Source organism: Corapipo altera, unplaced genomic scaffold (assembly GCF_003945725.1).
Source record: "Corapipo altera isolate COAL_440 unplaced genomic scaffold, ASM394572v1 22b, whole genome shotgun sequence".
NCBI lineage: Eukaryota > Metazoa > Chordata > Aves > Passeriformes > Pipridae > Corapipo > Corapipo altera.
In genome coordinates, this window is record NW_020884876.1 from 7,424,014 (window position 1) to 7,442,986 (window position 18,973).

The window sequence follows — 18,973 nt, forward strand, 5'->3', positions numbered from 1 at the left end:
CCATACCTAGCTTCTGAAAGTATTATCCACAGGAATGAAACAGCCTCTGTAAGCACAGATTCTGCCATGAGTGAGTGCTCCTCCCGCACAGTGAGTGAGTCCTCCACAGCCATTCTAGATGAGCTGCAGACTTGTAGCTATGATACTACTGACTGCTCTGAAACACCTTCCCCAACCTTGAGCCAGATGTCTGCTGTGTCAGATGGCACCACCTTAACCAACACTGCTGCCACTTCTCATGTAATTATGCTTCCTTTTTTCCTCATCCATTTTGTTCAAACAGGTTGTCAAAGGGGAACAAAATTCGAACTTGTCTGTTATCCTGTTACACATACAAGTATTTTGTTAGTAGTTTTCCATGTATGCAGTCTGACAGTGTTTTGCAACAGTTGTTTAAAAAAAATTATTGGCATATCAGATTTGGTAGTAGGAAATTATATTAAGTTGTCACACACTTGTGTGGTCAGCTAAGGTGTATCAAGCACATTGCTTAAAGTAAAAGAAGATAAGTTCAATAAATATCTGTTCCAAATGCATCAAAAGCAAGCAAGTACAGTTTGAAGAGATTTATTTAAAATACTGTTAGCAATATACTGACTTGCATATTTGTATATGTTTGTAGCCTTTGGGCTACCACCATTTTTGGTTTATACTGAGATACAGATATCAGTAATGTAATTTGTAAATTCACAGTAAATGTTGGCAACATTTAATGCAGTTTTTTCCCCAGCTGTGACCACTGATTGCATGAAACTGATTTTCTCTCCCCTAACTAACCTTTTATTCTCCTAAGCACATTTTCTTATAGGACTGAACTTCATAAATAGTCTTGTATTACCCAGTTGTCCTCTTCTCTTTGTTAAGTCAAGGAGAAAAACCAGTATGCAGTTAAACACTTCATGTACATTCCCTTTTCTGTATCTCGGTACACTCTTATATGTGTAGAAAGAAGATATGGAATTTGGGTCAAATCCAGATCACTTCTGATTTCTTTTGAGATTATCCACATGATTAAAATGAGTCAGAACAAAGCCTTCATTTAAATTGAGCAATTTGTTGCTGAATTGCAAAACAGAGAGATGTTCTGAATCCAAAGTTTTATTGGGTCACACCAGTCTTCAAACTTTGTACAAATGCTTCAGCATACTGTAATTTTCAAGTCTGAAAAGAACAAACAGTGCATATATTTTTAAAGCTTCATATTTATTTTACAAAAAGTATTTTGAGCCCAACCTTTCACGTAGTCACCTGGAAAGTCAATGATCTGTTGTCAGTGCTCTGGATGCTGCTAAAAAAGTAATATTAATAGGAGACATGTAAAAACTGTAATTCCCAACTCTTGTAATACAGCTCTGAAACCATTTTATTTTTTTTAGAATCAGTATACAACCCAGTAGTTGTAACCAAAGATACCATTATTAGTACAGACTGGTCAGACACAGTCACTGCATGACCATTTACGAGCTATGGGAAGCATGGAACATTTATATTTTCTTCTAGCCTACTTCTAAAATAACTACCTCTATTTGTTTTCTTTGAGCACCATTTTTTGCAAGCTAAAGCAAATGCTTGGTCCTTCTTTCCTTTTTTGTGTAGTCTCCCTGTAGAAGGTTATTTAATAATCAGATCTGACTACCACTTTGTCTTGTAGACATGGCAGGGATGAGCATAACAGTTGTTCACCACTGATAAACTGAAAGGATGAATCTCCCACCAAATCCACAAAAAGCCCTACGTCCGAAGAGCCCCACAGAAATTAAACTGCTGGCAAGACCCAACTCTGCAGTATAGAAAGTCTTCATCTCCCACCCTCTGTAGAGGAGGGCCAGATGGCTATAAATGCATTCATGAAATGACAAAATGGTGGGGAAGCTGGTAGCACACACATATATGTTGCTAGTGGCTCTGCTCCTGTAATGATCTTCATTCTCAAAGGAGATTGTTGTTGATTTTTTAGATGAAAACCACTGAGAGAATGATAAAAGTAATATAGGATTGGACCATCCAGCACTGTACCCACTTTCAAAGACTTTTCTGTCCACACTGGGGATGTTTCTTTACTGTTGAGTTTCTTAATGAGAGCTTAGGCAAAAAAGTTTTAAACCAACTCTTCTAAGAAGAAGCAGCAGTATCAGGAAGAGCTGAATCAGCAAAATTGCAAAATATTCCAAGCAAAAGGCAGAGCCAAACATAAATCTGTGGTTAATTTGCAATACCTTTAGTCACAGATCACAGATTCTTTGAAAACCTGAAGTATGAGAATTGTGATTCTTATTTGGACTTGTGCTTAGAATTGGAGTTAAAACGAGAGAACAGCTGGTTTTGGAAACTATTTTTTCTGATTCTATTCCAGTTACAGACGTTTTCCCTGTACTTTTCATGGGTTCTTTTTGTTTATGTAGTTTGAAATTATGGAATCTAATGGAAACTTGTACACATTAGATTTTTACCTCTTCCAAAGTTCTGCAACTGTTTTGATGTTCAAGAATTGATCCTGAAGATTTTAGCCTAATTCAGTGTCTTGAAGTCAGTGGTGTGCTGTGTAGCATTCTTGCACAGAACTGCTCAGACATCCGTAATGGGACCTCTTTCTCCTCGTTACCTGTCTCAACAGAGGGAAAGTTAGAAAGCAGATCCAGTCCCAGATGGATGCTTTTCTCTGTTCTAATTCAGAAATCCAGAGAGCTGCTCTTTCTAATGCTCAGGCAACCTACAGAAATTTTAAACCTGATACCTAAGAGGAATCTTTACAAGAGCTTGATTATCTAGCAGCAGAAGTAGGTGGCTCTCTACTAGCAGTGAAGGACAGGTTATGTATACTGGAGAAAAAAATTAATGGAGGTGCCTAGGGAAAGGAACATCATGAAACATTAGGATTATCTTCCCAGAAAGTTGGAAAATAGGTGCATTTTGGTGAAGTAGGTTTTTTTCTGTATTGTCTTATTTTCCCACAAAGTAGATTACCTAGGAAAGTAAAAGGTCTAATTCATGAATAGGCATCTTAAAGGATTTCACTTCCTTTCAAGATCTGGGAATAAGCTCTGTCACCTGGAACTAAAGCGTCACATTCTCAGACTGAAATGTCAGTAACTTCCAAATTATTCCAACAGAAGGAAAAGCCTTTGAAACTTTGCAGAACTATCTTTTGCAGCTAACCCTATCAACAGTGCAAGATGCATCAGATAAACAAATTGAATAGCCACCTTCACAGAAACTTTCCTCAGAGAGAAAGTCCTTAGGAACTAAGAAGTCATAGCTGAACTGAGATCCTCTCTAAAGCCTTTAGAAGCAAACCCAAAAATATTATATATGAACATGCCACATTTATGACTCTTGTCCGTCAACTGCTTTTATGGGTCCTGTTTTCGTAATGTTGTGTACTACTTAGTGAGCCTTACTATCTAACTGAGCTATTTGGTAAAGTCCTTCACAGGAATATCTCGAATTTTAATTACAGAAATTCATAGGAGTGATTTTCCAATCTATAAAGAACTTGCACTAGTTATGCTCAGAAAAACAAAAACCATAGTAAATGATTGAGAAGGCATAAGGCTCTGCACATAGTTGTTCCCTGCCTTTCCTAGAAACAAGCTTTCTCAAAAACACAATATATAGGAAAAGAAAATGGGTGAACCCCTGCAGCAGGGGAGAGATGACTGGCCTCATCTTGAAACCTGGTCTGAAAACATGCCTTCATACCTCTTGAAATGCTATGTTTGAGGTTATGTAGCTTTTCTAACAGCTTCAAGGGTTTTTTTTGAGGGGAGAATCGTGTGAGAAAAGACAACTTAGTTTACATTTTGGTTCTAGACTTCATTAAGAGAAGAAACATGTAAACACAAAAGTTTCAATGGAGACATCACCACAGCAGAAACTTTCCAGGTCACTTCTGAAAAAAGGCATCCTTAAAACCCCTGAATGTATCTAGGAGTTCACATGATGTCTGCATATGACCCAGAAATTGTTTTACTTTCTTTGCTATGGGAGGCCAAGATGTTAAAAATTTCAAATCAGTAATCTCCAAAATACAAATGTATACAAAAGGTCATGAACCATTTTATTTTCATATTTAAAAAAAAAATGCCTTTTGATACATTTTTTCCTTATACTTTGCTGCTTCAGATAGTCTCTTGTTTACATTTTCAGTTCTTTTGTTATATAAAATTGAGCAGAGTTTGGCTGCTGGCTGCTACATTGTTCTAAATTTATTCAGATTTAAATAAGAGTTCTACATTAACAGAGATGTTACAGAGAGCTTTCGTCCTTCTTCTGCTGAAATATTCACTACCCTCTTATTTCATTCAGTGCTTTCTCAATATCTCAGTTTTAATTCTTGCAATACTCCTCATAAAAGTGCTACAGACCAGATGCAGGGATTCTGAGGTACCTCTTGTGACTAAAGCCTAAATGGCTTTTGGTGCTTGCTGCTTTATTGCCAGTTTACTTAGCTTTCCCATTTTATGTATTTGATTTTGTTCTGTTGTTTTGTGGTTGTGGGTTGCTTCATTTTTTTATTGTTGTTGTTTATTTTTTTTGTGATAGGTTACATATCAGCATCCCATAGTCACTCCAGCTGACTTCCATTGTTTAAAGTAACTTTCACTCTTTTTAGCTAGTCCTAATGGGCCTTTTCCCTTCAGTCTACACAGAAGTTCCCATAAATATCAATAGTGCTTGAGCATGTGCATTAAGGATCACTGGCAGACAGCCTTTGTTCACACAAGAGGAACTTTTACTGCCATCTTCATTTTATATTGCTCTCAGACCTCTGCAAACTTTGTTTGTGCCATCTTCATTGCCCTGACTGTGATCTTTCTGTCACCTTCCTATGACAGCATGTGTCAGAGACAGCACATACAAGGAGAGGAGAGGGGTGGTACAAGGTATATAAGGAACACATTCTGCTCCCTTTGTGATAAGTTTTGTGTTTCAGTGAATGCAGATACCATTATGGCTATGTACCTGACAACTGGTAATTGTTGCGTGGACGACAGTCTTGCATCACTCTTTCTTTGGGATGGCAGTCAGAGGGCTTTGTGTGTAGTTTAATGGGTTATTATTTTGTCTCTCTCAGGCTCAGATCACAGTGAATGGGAATTCTGGCACTGCTGCCAGCCCAGTGAGTCACTTTCAAAGGCCTTTTTCCCCTTCTTCAGCTTACTCTCCACCAGCTTCGCTCAATTCCAACATTGTTATCATGCAGCATGGCAGGATGATGGGTAAGCCTCACACAGAATATTTGCTTTATACATTACACAGCATATTCCAATTCATGTGGCAAAGACTGCAAACAGTTGTGGAGTGCTTCACATCCATAATGAAGGTATTGTCTATTCATCTACCTTGGGAAATAAATGCAAAAAATAATAGCATTTATTGTTAGATACAGTAGTGATCCTGAACTGGAGTTGCTATTAGGTGTGTGAGTGTAACCTCTTGCCAACTTTCTGCTAGCTTTACTGAGAAAAGGGAATCTATCAAAATAGCTCAGCCTGTACAGCCCCTTCAGATTTTGCCTTAAGAAACCCAAGGACCAGCTTTGTACATTGGTCCTCCCCACAACTTCCATAATCTCCAGTAGAAATACTGCCAATAAAGGCGGGGCTCTGGGCTTTTGAATACCTAAAACCATGTCAATCTAAAATTTGTTTGTGTATTTTTTTAGGACATTGTTATTTTAAAAAAAGACTAAACAAAAAAAACCAAACCAAACATTATCAGCCTTAGAAAGGCTTAAAGGCTCTTTGCCAGTATAATCGAGTTTTGCCAGAAGAGTCATTTGCTTGCTGCTTTTTCTACCAGTGTTTTGCATATTCAGATAAGATTATACATGCAAAATAATTTGAATGTGATCCTAGAGGTTTTTTTTTTGTTGTGCTTGCAGGACAATTAGGTGACAGTTCTCACTCTGAAATTTACAGCTTAGACAAATGCTGCTATCATCATCATGATAAGTACAAAAACTGTATACGTGGATTTCTCCACATCCCAGAATTCTAGATTTTTTGACTGCTCCCAGTCTGACGATATAAGGCCTTATCAGTATGGTTGGATACACATGAAATGTGTATTTTCCCATAACTTTCACTCTTGCACGATGCTGAAGTTCAGTGTTGCACAGTAACAGCCTGATTTAATTCTCCTTACTCATGTAAAAATCCCCCTGATGGCCTCAGTTTGAGACCTATGAAGAATGAAGGATCAAATCCAAAATGTTTTCTAAATTTAACATCATGCTTTTTGGGAAAAAGTTCTGAATATCTAGACATTTGCCACACAGAGTTGCCCCTCGCCATATATGTGGAGCACTGGATTATTTACAGGATTTCAGACTTGAGTAAGTAGCTGAAACAGCCATGCCAAATCCAGCTCTGCAGTGGTAGTGAGCAGAAATACTGAATTTAAAATTAGAGCTTTCAGTCACCAGACCTCCTTTTGTTGATTCATATTACAATTAATTTATTTTTCTTTAGAATAATCAGTGGATGTTAATGTCACGTGAAAGGCAATTGTAGTTGTTACCACTGGTGTTAGAATGTATATTTTTACTCCGTGCATTCATTTATCCTGCAGTGGAAATGTCTCATTGTACCTGCTCTTGCAGAGTAGAGGCTTTGTCACAGCAGCCCACTAATTTACTGAAACCTGCTGCCTGAGGAGTAGGGCTCTTCTTGCTGTATACAGGAAAGAAGTGCATAATCTGCAGCAGTACAAATTTTCATGTCACATCCCAGCACTGAGGTGTTTTTTTGTCAAATAAATTACTCTGAATTTTAGAAGGACATGGTAATAGTGAGATATTAATTTCATTAATTATAAGGGTAGATATGAAGGAGAAGGGTAGAAATATTGCAAGTCACTACAAACCAGTAGCAGCCTGCACAGTTCACCTGAATCACTGTAGGTGGATCATCAGATTGCTCTACAGGTGCCAAGTTATTCAAGTCCATTTTTATGGATTATATGTAGAGGCACATAAACATATCAACATAAATTTATTTCTTACAAATATTCATACATCAAAACTTAATGTTTCTAAGCACATATCGCATAACTTCTTGTGCAGGGCTGTTTGATATACTTGCAGGGCAGCTATTTTCTATAGTTTGCTAAACGTGGGGGAGTGGAAGTTTTGAAATTATGTCACTAGTTTCCAAGGAAAGGTGCAAGAGTTTGATTTATAAGAGAAAGGCTGCTGCGCCTTTCTCAATAGATTCTGCTGCCTTTTGGGGGGGGGGGGTTTCTCTTTTTTGTGAGCAAGATGTTGTGAAAAAGTACTTCTAATCTAATAAGATCTGAGTTGAATAGCCTGTCTGGTCATTGTATAAATTTATAATTTTATTAATGGAATACTAAGTAGGGCAAAGCCCTAGTTAAGATGATATTTCTTTTAAAAATGTTGTATATGTATGTGATAAAGGTTGTCAGCCTTTGTACAGCATACTGAAATGGGGAAGTGTGTTTTAACTACCAAATATGATTATTGTGTCATCACATGATATTCTGTCATGTTATCTTTACAGAGTCCACAGAGACATACTCACAGCATGTTCAGAATGTTGGCAGCAGCACCACCACCAGTACAATACCAATCTGTAGAACCTCAGAAGAAGAAAAAAAAATCACAGTAATTAAAGCTCCACATTATGCAGGGATTGGCCCGGTAGATGAATCTGGAATCCCTACAGCAATTAGAACGGTAGGAAATTCTGGGAAATCTGTGTATGAACTCATACAATGAACTGATTGTTGGTAATGGGTTTTTCACATTCTTTCACTCTTATATAATGTGGAATACAGTGTGCGTAATCAGCGAGCTCATGAATATAATATTGTGTGTTGACAGAAAAGGAGAATGCTGATGGGAGCATAATTAGACAACCTCATGTTTCTAGTTTTAATTAGAAGTAGCCAAAATTTTGTGTCTTTCTTCTGTTTTAGTTCTTGCCTTTTGGAGATACATAATGATTGCATTTGTTTTGTTATTTCTAACATAAAGTTTATACATACTGTATATATGTATGTGTGTGTGTATGCAAGTATTCATATATTCATATGTGTGTGTGTGTGTGTATGTAAAAATATTATGCTTCTGCATTTCTTGGGCAGTGGTTCTTGTGTCATCAGGGTAGCACGGAAATGAACAGTTTTGTTCTGAAAGTAATCTGAGTAGCATTTTCGTGGGAGTGCAATAAATAATCATTGTACCCTTGAGTGGCACATAAACGAATAGCGTGGAAGCCCTTTCATTGTAACTAGCCCAATTTGATCATCTGCCGCTAGTCACTGCTTGAGTGGTCCCAGGATGTCAAACTGAAGAGTTTTGTTTTCACTATGCTGAAGCATTCTTTCCACTCTGCTGTCAGGGCAGCCTCTTCTGGCTGCTCCAGAGAGCACAGTGGCAGCTGCACTAGGTCTGTGAAGGAAGTGCTTACTGGCCTTCCCAGCCAGAGAGGAACTGCTGTACGGAGAAAGAGTAAGAAGAGTGGGAGCCAGGATGAAAGCAGCAGAGCCCTTGCAGGTGAAGTCTTTGTGAGGTGCAAGGATGTAGCAGCTGTTGGATATGTACTCTCTGCCAATACTGACATATGGGGCTGTGTTGTATTGCCAAGAACTGCTTCACTGGATTGAAAAATTAGGGGGAAAATCAGAAATTGATGGAGAAAAGCAATAGGAAAAAATCAGAATAAGTGGTAAGATCGGGACAATTTTTTTAAGAATGTGGGGGAAATTCTGGCATTTCTTGCTTTATTTTGGCGTAAAATGTAATAAGATCAGAATCTTTTAAAAATGAAGAAATTTCTTTGCAAAATGCTCTAGCTTCCTGCCCCCTTTTTAAGTAAATGGTCCCTATGATTTATAATGGATATAGTAATTGGTTTTGTACTTTTTAAATAGTAGATTTTTCTAAAAGAGTGGGTACTGATTATGTGAGATTATAACAGAAGTCCCCCTTAAGTGTGCCTAACCGAGTCAGCAATCTTCCAACCTATATTTAACTTTCAGGTTGTATGATCTGAGTCTCTCAGCTTTTCTCCTGAAAATATAATGCAATTTGAAGTACGTCATTTTTCCACTGGATTTGCTGGGTTTTGTTATGTTTCAGTTTTGAAATATCTTATAGCCTGTAATCTCAGTGTTACAGAAATAATTCTCACAGTGAGATATAAGTTAAAAGATTATGGTAGCATGTGTGTGTGTGTGTGTCTGATATGGCATTTTGTGTCCTTATTCTACTTCCTTAAGACTTAGCTGGTAGTAAAATTGTTTTCAAGATACTGATTTGAGATTACTTTTTAAATGTATCCAAGTGTATTTGACCCTGTGTACCCCAATCGTGCAAGAACAAACTTGGTATAGCTGTCAGCAAAAGACTCAAATATGCTGTGCCTTGCAAAATGCTAAAACTGCGTTTTCCATGAATAGGAGAAGGTAGGATAAATCACCCTCTCTTTCTCCAAGGTCAGTGAGTAATCCAAATAGGAATCTTCTCCCAGAAAGTTTAACCTCACTCCATCTGGAGAGAGAAATAAGTTTTCAAATTAGTTGAATTTATCATTTCATGCGGTTTAAAAGTTTCTTATTCTTCGATCCTTGCAAAAAATGGCAACAGTGTATCAAAAAAGGCAGTAAATGCAGATTCATGGTGATAGGTAACACACACACAGTGTGTTCCAAAATGCTATGCTGCTCAAAGTTAAACATGTAAATAAGAACTCAAGAGAATCTGTATTCCAGACTTTGATGGCTTTTCAGAAGCAGAGCAGTTTTTCAAGCTGTGGTTATCTCCTACAAGTCTGTTTCTACTCTCAGAACATAGTCTGTGACAGCTGTTTAGCCAAGGAAAACAGAGTGATCTCCTCTCCGAACCTCTCCGAACCTCCAAAGCTGCTGAGAGAGAAATGACTCCTATAAAGCTTTCCATTCTCTCAGAATGCTCATCCCATGTTAGCATGTTCCTTCTATACCACTTCAGCTCCTGCCAGGTCTGGGAAGTGCAAATCTGAAAATTCAGATCATTGTTAAGTTCTGCCGCTGTGCCAAGCCCTGCCCCAGAGAAGGTAAAATTAAAAATGAAGTCTTCAGAAAAGAGAGGGTAAGATGCTCTTCGCTCAGAAAAGCATTCAGTCAAATGACACCATGTTATGATCCAATTAATGAGAGATGCCTCTGCATGAATTAAGGTGCAAACAAGACCATGTGCTGATATCAATGTTACGGATTATATGTGACAGTAAATGTGAGGTAGAGAGATAGAAAGAAATAGAAAAGAGTGGGAGGGGGGAGGGAATAAGAGAGAGAAGAGAGAGAGAGATCAAGCACAGCAGAGTCACCACCCATGGATCCAGCAGCATCCCGTTGGTCCTTCTTCACCCTGGGCTTCTTGGTGGTGGAGGTCCCAGAGTTGTTCTTCTGGGGGTACCTCCTTTATACAGTCCAAGTTCCGGGTTATCCACAGGATGGTCACACATGCTATTCTCATAACTTGAGGTGATATGTGTATGAGCTGTTGCTTCCTTTCCCCCAGTTTGCCACAGTGGGAATTTTTCTCCTGATGGGTTAACTAGGATGTGCTAACCAGACCTCACCTCTGCCGGGCCTGGAATTAGCACTTCCTTTCTGTGTTTGTCTCAAGTTCCTACTGTGGTGTCTTATCTTATGGCAAGTTCCTTCTGTGGCCTTGGCAGTGTTTGAGACAGGCAACTGTGCTCTTTAGGACCTTACACACCACCAGAGTTTACTACCAACACGGTCCTAGGTTAAGGGAAAAACAGATTCAAGGAAAGCAGTAAGACTGTGCTGTTTTAGTTTATCCAAAATGATTGCTTTGTGGGTCCCTTCCAGCTCAACATATTCTGTCCTGTGATTCTGTGAACTGTCAAAATTAATCTGTAGACTGAAAAGGCCTCTATTTACTAAGAATGAAAAAAAAAATAATAAAGTCCTACCACGTTTCTTTTTTATACTTAGTGATGTAGTATTTCAGCTTGGGAAAAAGCCAAACCAAACCAAACCAAACAAAACCACCAAAGTTGCAGTGAAAGTCATAAATGCCTCCTTTAATTGCATATTTTCTGATGGATAATTACAATACCACAGTAATTACAGACTCTCCTAAGAACCAACTGCAGTTACTCCGTATCTCCTCTTCATGCTATTTGGCTGATTGTTTTTTCATATATGATGGTACCATGTTCCAATATTTAATTGCATCAGCTATAATGTATGCAAAGCAGGATGGCATCTGAATGGCTTGGTGCATTGTGAATACTGTTAATTTCTCAAACAATGCTGGTGTGTGGGATTAGTGAATATAAATTGAGAAAATGTACTTCAAAATTAATGTATTTCTTAAGTAATCCTATCTGCCTTATAATTTAAAGACAAATTATTGGCTGAGGCTTGAAACCCCAAGGAGAGGGATGGGAGGGAGATGATGAGAGAAAGAAATATTCAAATGTCCAGAAAGGTGCTGGGACACCTTCTTCTCTGGTCATGTGGGAGCTTCTCCATACCTGATCGCTATGTGGGAGCCTCTTGTATATTTGACAAGGATCCAACAAAGAGATATCGATGCACCTTTGTGACTTGACAAACAGTAGGGGCATAGTAGTAGTATTTATGCACTGTTTGCTATCTATTCACCTTCTGCTGATTGAAAGACTCTTCTTGGCCCAATACAATCAGAAAGGCAGTTGCAATGTCGTGGGACTATTTGTTGCAGGTTTCTGTTGCTGTGGGAAATGAGGAGTAGCATGGAGGTTGCACCCATCAGTGTGAATTCCTTCAGACCTCCTGGACTTCCTTGTAAACTTTTGAGTATATATGATCCTGGAGCACCAAACAGTATACTTGTTTCAAATCCAGCTAAATTACTCTTACCAGAGTTCCACTAGTATAGATGTTTAATACCTTTAGGGAAACAAGTTAAAATGGTCCAAATCCACTTCTGAATATCTTACTCTTGGCAGAACTCAGCAATATTGGTGAGGAAGGGACCTATCTTGAGACAAAGCTGTATCTCCTTCATCTCTATCTTGCAAGCAGGTCTATAAAAAGCATAATCCCGCTTAAATTTTTTTCTTACCCAGCAGATTTCCCAGTTCTTCAACTGACTGTCAGCTCTTGTTTTATACACTTCTAAAATGTTATTTAATAGCAATTTTATGAGAACTTATATTGAGTCCTCAAAATATGGGAGCATTTTTGCCTAGTCCCTTAATAGTAAGAGCTCACCACTGTTAACAAAACAGATGCATTATGTATAGTAGCTGTAACAAGTATTTAGGGTAAAAGTGTGATTTAGTAAAGATGACATGGAGCCAGGTGATCACTTTCAGATCTGTCCAGTATTCTGTAGGAAAGAATTTGTAGATTTTCACTTTTCAAGGTAAAGAGGAGTGGGCAAAGTGATTGCAGATTTAGTGTTAGCTGCTGCAAGATAATGCACTCTGAGAGGGGTCTTTTGAATTATCCCTGTGCACCATGAGGTTTGAAAATAATTTTGTATTTTTTGTTTGGTTGGCTTTGGGGGGGAGTTGAGGATTTTTGTTGCCCAGAGAAGCTGCGAATGCCCCATCCCTGAAGGTGTTCAAGGCCAGGCTGGATGGAGCTCTGACCAACCTGGTCTAGTGAATGGTGTCCCTGCCCATGGCAGGGGGGTTGGAACTAGATGACCTTTAAGGTCCTGTCCAACCCAAAGCATTCTCTGATTCTCTGCATTAAAGTACTTGCTTTTCTGGCTACTGAGAGACAAGTAAAATTTAAGGAGAAAAATACTGAAAACATATTTGCCTTTGAGTTAATTCTTTTCTGAAATATTATCATCCTACCTCAAAGAAAATGACTGCAAAACAGAAAATGCAGAAGGGTGAGAGATGAAAAGAAGCACAAGCAGATGTTGATATGAACAGAATTTGGGAATTTCGGAATTACTTAGTTTGCAAAAGTAAGGATAAGTATCATTTAATGAGTGATTATTGAAACAGAAAAATAAATAAAAAATAAGTTGTCTGGAAAGGGCATTTAAAACCGATAAAAGGACTACTCTTCGTTTACAATCCAAACATTAACTCTTAAATATAGTGTGATCTTAATTCTTTTTTCAGTAGCATTCCAGAGTCTTTCTGCATTATTTAACAATTAGATTTTGAAGGTGATTTAAGCTGAAAATTGCCAGGAGTTCAAAAGAAGCCCTTCTTACGTGCTTGTAATCATAATTGCTGAGGTGTTTTTATTTTCCTGTAAAGAATCTAGCATTCATCCTTGTCATATAGGGCACTAAGACTGTTGATGTTGATATTAATTCCTATGTTCCTAACCATTGTACCCTCCCAAGGTCAGAGTCCAAGACTGACTCGGTCTTCAGTGTCTTCCAGAATTTGTTACAGGAATTCCTAGATGAAAAGCATAAATACACCATTTGAAATACATAGTGTGAAAATTATTATAATAAACAGAGAACAAAATATAATAGACTTTCTGTCCAGAATAGCATTAAATGTCTGCTCATATCTGTACACACAGGTATTTTGATTTTGTTGTTAATTGTTAAAACTGTATTTTCTTTAGACAGTTGACAGGCCAAAGGATTGGTACAAGACAATGTTCAAGCAAATCCATATGGTTCATAAACCTGGTGAGTATGTTTTTGTTTTGTCTAGATGATTTTTCATTCATACTAAAATATGCATTTTTCTGCATTTTGATTGTCTGCTATGTGAAAATACAAGAGTTCACCAAGCGTCAGATAATGAATCAAATCTAATTCATAAATTCAGTGATAGTTTTTACTGTGGAGAGAGCTATTTTCCTCTGGTGTAGGCTGACAATTTCTAATGGGTTTATTTTATTCCTAGAACTAAATAAAATTAAAGTTATTAGGATAGGTATGCAACCAGCATGATTACCATCTCACTGGGGAGCTCAGTGAAGTGATCCTCATGTCCAGTTTTAGGGATGAGAAGTTGGCCAGTGTAAATCTCCTTTTGGAGAGCTCCAGTGCTAGAACAGCACAGGCTGGTTTGGGGATAAATTTTGGGCTTGAATTTAATTGTTTTCCTAGAATATCTTACTTGGTTTTGCTGAAATGGAACTTTGGTGACATTGGTATCTTTAAAGTTAATGTCCTTTATCATGGTTGTCACCAAGGATGTCAAGAAACTCTATAAATGCCAACTATGCTTATTACACCTCCAGAAGGAAGAAGACTTCGTTTGTCTGAGGCAGAATTAACATTCAGTATGGTTACACAGACTGTTAGTGGGAGAATAAGAAATGTAGGCAGGAAAATGTTGGCTTACAAGACCTATTTTGAACACTAGTCACATCGTAGATATTTGGGCTTGATTTTTGTGATAGGAACGACAATTAACAGTCTCTAGCAGAGGAAAGCTGACAAAACGAAGAAATTGAGCTTGGGGAAGGGAAAAGAACAAAAAAAAAATCTATAACTTGCAATTTGGTTTTAACTTAGTAAGTATGCAATGTGGGTAACATGACCAGAAGATGCCATTCTAGCAATAAGATGGTAAAAACAACCTATGGTAAGTATAATGGGGAGAGAGAGAGTCTTCCGAAAACACTTATGAGATGAGGAAAAGAAATACAGTGCTTCAGTGCCTCTGATCTTCTGTCTGTTTTTGCAAAAACAAAACTGCATTTCTGGGATAGACTGACGTGTGTGGCACTACTGTAATGTATGTATTTCTTTTTGTAGATGACGACGCAGACTTTTATAATACTGCATATGCATACGGTACTGGTAGGAATTATTCCCTGTTCAAAATTAGTCTTTTGTTAATGTCAGCAAGTAATGGGATAGATAACTCTTCATGCTTGCTTTTATAATGCTTATAGAAACACATTTTATTGTCTTGTTTGATCTCAGTTGTTCATGCCTTTTTCCCGCAAATGAAACAAGTTTAATTTTAGTTTAATTCTTACCACAGAAATTAATTGCAGCTGTGGGCCTCTCACTGCAGATGGAAAACACTGTAATACTGTAGTTTCTTGATTACATTGCATTTATTTTTCACTAGTGATTGTGAGTAACACAGCCTTTCCTTGTGAAAATGGAAAGGGAACTACTGTGTGAAAATGCAAATGCTAATTACTGACATGAAAGGATAAAAAGGACATAATGGAAACACCTTAAAAATATGCAGTAAGAATGCCTAATAAAACTGATTCTCTTTTATGATCTTGACCATTTTTGCTATTGGCACTGGCGTGAATGTTATTTAGCTTCAAGAAAAGACATTCATCTAAGATATAAAATCATTGTGTCTTTCAGAGGATTATAACCATATGGTAAAATTACTTACAAAAATAAACAAAAATGAAAGCATGAATAGACTATGTGCAAAAAATCCATAGTGCCTTCTGCAAAAATGCCATTCAGAATTTTTCCAGTTCGATTTTTGACATGCTCTCTGTAGTGCCTTTTTCCGTGCTGTTGAGAGCACTTGTTGTGAGTCAGTGGTTTGACATCTCTTTGTACTCTTGTGTTCCTCTTCAAGATATGCTATTGCCTCATTGTCCCAGACTAACTAATCATTAAAACAATGAAAAAAAGGTGTGTTTCCTGCCACTTCTCTTCCTGACAGGATGAGCCTGGGGCTTAATTACAGGCTGTCATTAACAGTTGTGGAGGATGGATATATACACCCATTAACTTCTCTTCCAGTCAAATTAATAATGAATTTATTTTAACTATACTGCACTTTGTCTGTGTGTTTGTAGTTTTATATAGAAATACGTACAGAGTTTTCTAATGGGCTACATAGTACACAACAATATACTTTTGAAGGTGCATTTACACATTTTGTAACCTTGCAGCTTTACTGAGTTACTGTGGGTTCTTATAACACATTCTGTGTTGCATTTTTTTAGAACACATTCTCATGCTATGACTGTTCTGGGTTTGTTTTATATTAGGTAGCTACAGTCCATCCTTCTCTGCTCAGGCACATCCAGCTGCAAAGACACAGACGTACAGACCCTTGTCTAAAAGCGCTTCTGACAGTAGCTCCGATGCCTTTAAGGTCTCGTCCCCTTTACCACCCCCACATGTGCCACCTCCAGTACCACCACATCGTCTGAGGCAAAGGTCTACACCAGAAAAGTAAGTTAGCATATTTTCAAAATGTGTTCTTGGTATGTATGGTATTCCAATTACAGAATGTAACAAAGGATAAAATAGCAGCTGTAGAATAATATGACTTCAAGAGCTTTATTCAAGGGACAGTCACGTGATGAGGCGTAATCTTCACCTGTAGTCTGGGCATCATGCATGGTGCTGTCATTTCTTCAGTGTGCTGAAGAAGTACTTATTCTTACAAGTGGTATGACCATGAGCATTTAACACTTTTGTTATTATTAGTGGGATTGTCTTGTTTGTTGTGTTTTAGTCTGTGCTCTAGCAGTTGTCTTCAATAGTTAGTTTCTGAGTAGGAGATGCCATTTAGTGTATCCAGCAGCGAAAACAAAGGATTGAAAAGATGATATAAATTGAAAGTCAAGGAAGAGCAAAACTGTAAAAGTGTAGCAGTCAACACACATTTCCCCACAGCTCAGAAGTATTTTATATCTGCATTTTTTTCAACCTCCATTTTGGTAGACCAAGATAGTGTAGACAGATTAAAAGTGTATTTCAGGCCTCTCATGGCTTTCCAGCTCCAAATGTGTTGCACAAAGCCAGATCCCTGTGGTTAGAGTCCAGTCTGGAAAAAGTTAATAATTAATAATTCAGGAAATAAGTGCTTATCCTTTTGATAAAACCGTGCAAGTGACCTGCACACAAACTCTGTAGATTTCAGCATATCTCTGGATACTAGCTCAAGCAAAAACCTTTTTCTTTAGTATTTACATTCATTAATACTGAATGTTAATACAACATTGTTATTATACATTTATGTGTGTATGTGCATGTGTGTGTATATATATATATATATATAAAATATATTAAAAGGGTCATTTTTTTTCTTTAATTTGTGCCTACAAGCCCACCTGTCTTGGTTACACTCAAGCAACAAAACAGAATTTGCCCATTTTTTTCAGCTCAAACATTATAAACGTATTTATATGTAGAAATTTAATTATATTAAGCAGCTTCAAATAGTAAGTAGTTTGAATAAAATATTATGAGGGAAGACCATACTAGGTGTTTAAAATTAAGACCATAACTATGACTTTTTGAAAACTTTGTAGGTAGTGGCAATTCAAAATGTAATTCAGCAGATATATTGCAGAGGAAGATGAGATTGCTTGATGGTTACTGATTTTGGCTACCCTGTTGCCAAGGAAAGATCGTCAAGAGGAAATGCTAAAGGTTAGAGTTGAGCTGCCTTCCAAAGGCTGTGACGTTTGAATTTTCTTAGCAGTTCATAAGAGAAGTGTAGATTTTTTAGCAAGGCACCAAAATGTGAATCTACTTAACTTCGAACTCTGAAGTTATATAAGTCATCGTCCTGTGCTAGGCCAAGTGCCTTGCTCACAGAAACAGAGGCCTGTTGCAGTTCCTTTTGTCGAGATTGAAAATAACTACTCAGCATTGAATTTTGCTCTTTAGCCTTCCTTTGGTCTTTCCCTGCATGATAAGAAAGGCAGTGGAAATCTGTGTTCTCCAGGCAAGAGGATACCAAACACGTTAGTTATGCTTTGCCCACTGTCAAAAGCTGTAGCTCATCACTCTTTTCCTGCCGTTGGTAGATTCAGTTTTTAATTGCCTATAAAGCCCGAGTATTTGAAATCTCACATAAGAGGCTTAGGTCCATATGTATCGCATATGTATAGCTGAGAGCAAAGATATGGTTTGCATTAACATTTGGGCTCAAAAATACAATCTATTCGGGATTACAGGCTGAACACTGTAAATTAGGTGAACTGAGTTTCAATTAATTTCAGTAGCATCCTTTTTTCTTCAGTGACTTGCAGTACATTGCAACTTGATCAGAACATTTCCATTTTCCTGTTCATTCTCAAAAAATACCTTTTCTGCTCTGAAAGTAATTTTTTTCCTCAGTGAATATAAACAATAGAGCCATGTAGAACTACTTCCCTTGAAATGTAGGGTGCTTTATAAATAGAGGTGTCCATGTCCCAGAAATTGCACTTGCATGTATGCTATAAACAAAAGCTACCCCATAGATTTTTTTAAGGCAGGTCACATTATGTCAGGTCACATCAGAAAGGCCAGTAGAACTGATAAAATTTAATCAGTGTGTACTCTGTCTTACAGTAAATAAGACAATAGCTGGTAATTTTTCCCCTTCCTTTTGCTCCATCCTTTGAGTTACTAGTGGGTCATTTTACTCAGAGCTAAATAAAAGTACGTGTAAGCTACAGTTTTCCAAATACAATGTAGGCAGGTATGACAAAAACTGCTATGAAAAGGTAGCTCTCACTGTAATTAGCTAACTACTCCCCAAAAATGTATAGGTATCTAGTAATATAAGATAGTAAATGATTGAAAAAAATATCGGAGCATGGGTTACTTTTTATTCTTTGCCTAGCACTATTAAATTGAAAGCAAATTTGTAATTATAGAGAAAATGGATACATTTCTGTTCCAAAGTCAACTGCCAAATTCTTCCTCATGCTTATCTATTCAAGTTTCTAGGGAAACAGTACACTGCTTGCAAGGATATTCAGGAGCAGTTCTACTACAGATCAGGATAATGAGCATCTAATAGATTTTCACACTGTCTTTTGGTCTCAGAAAATGTTATATTTTTTTCAATATGGAATTATTATCATATTATGTGATGCCAAAAATATCTACCACTTGCCTATATTAGTATAGTGCATAAAACAAGTATAGCTATTTGCAGTGGTATGCAATGCTGTGATATTTTGTTACAGTATGTCAGGGAAGTTTTTAAACTGATCTACTAGTTATAACAAAAATGTGAGTGATCACAAAGGCTAGACATCTCTGATATTTTTCCTCCTGTACTGAGTATACCTGCTG

At 37.4% G+C, this 18,973-nt stretch overlaps 1 protein-coding gene across 19 annotated transcripts in view; it reads left to right on the forward strand.

The window, feature by feature from the left end:
- Positions 1-18,973, forward strand: part of SORBS2 (sorbin and SH3 domain containing 2) — a 154,907-nt gene that overhangs the window by 91,537 nt on the left and 44,397 nt on the right. For all 19 annotated transcript variants that reach the window (XM_027636304.1, XM_027636305.1, XM_027636306.1 and 16 more), the window contains 5 exons: positions 5,075-5,219; positions 7,524-7,699; positions 13,573-13,639; positions 14,720-14,764; positions 15,940-16,126. In XM_027636304.1, coding sequence (XP_027492105.1) covers positions 5,075-5,219; positions 7,524-7,699; positions 13,573-13,639; positions 14,720-14,764; positions 15,940-16,126 — 620 coding nt within the window. The remainder of the gene's footprint in view (positions 1-5,074; positions 5,220-7,523; positions 7,700-13,572; positions 13,640-14,719; positions 14,765-15,939; positions 16,127-18,973) is intronic.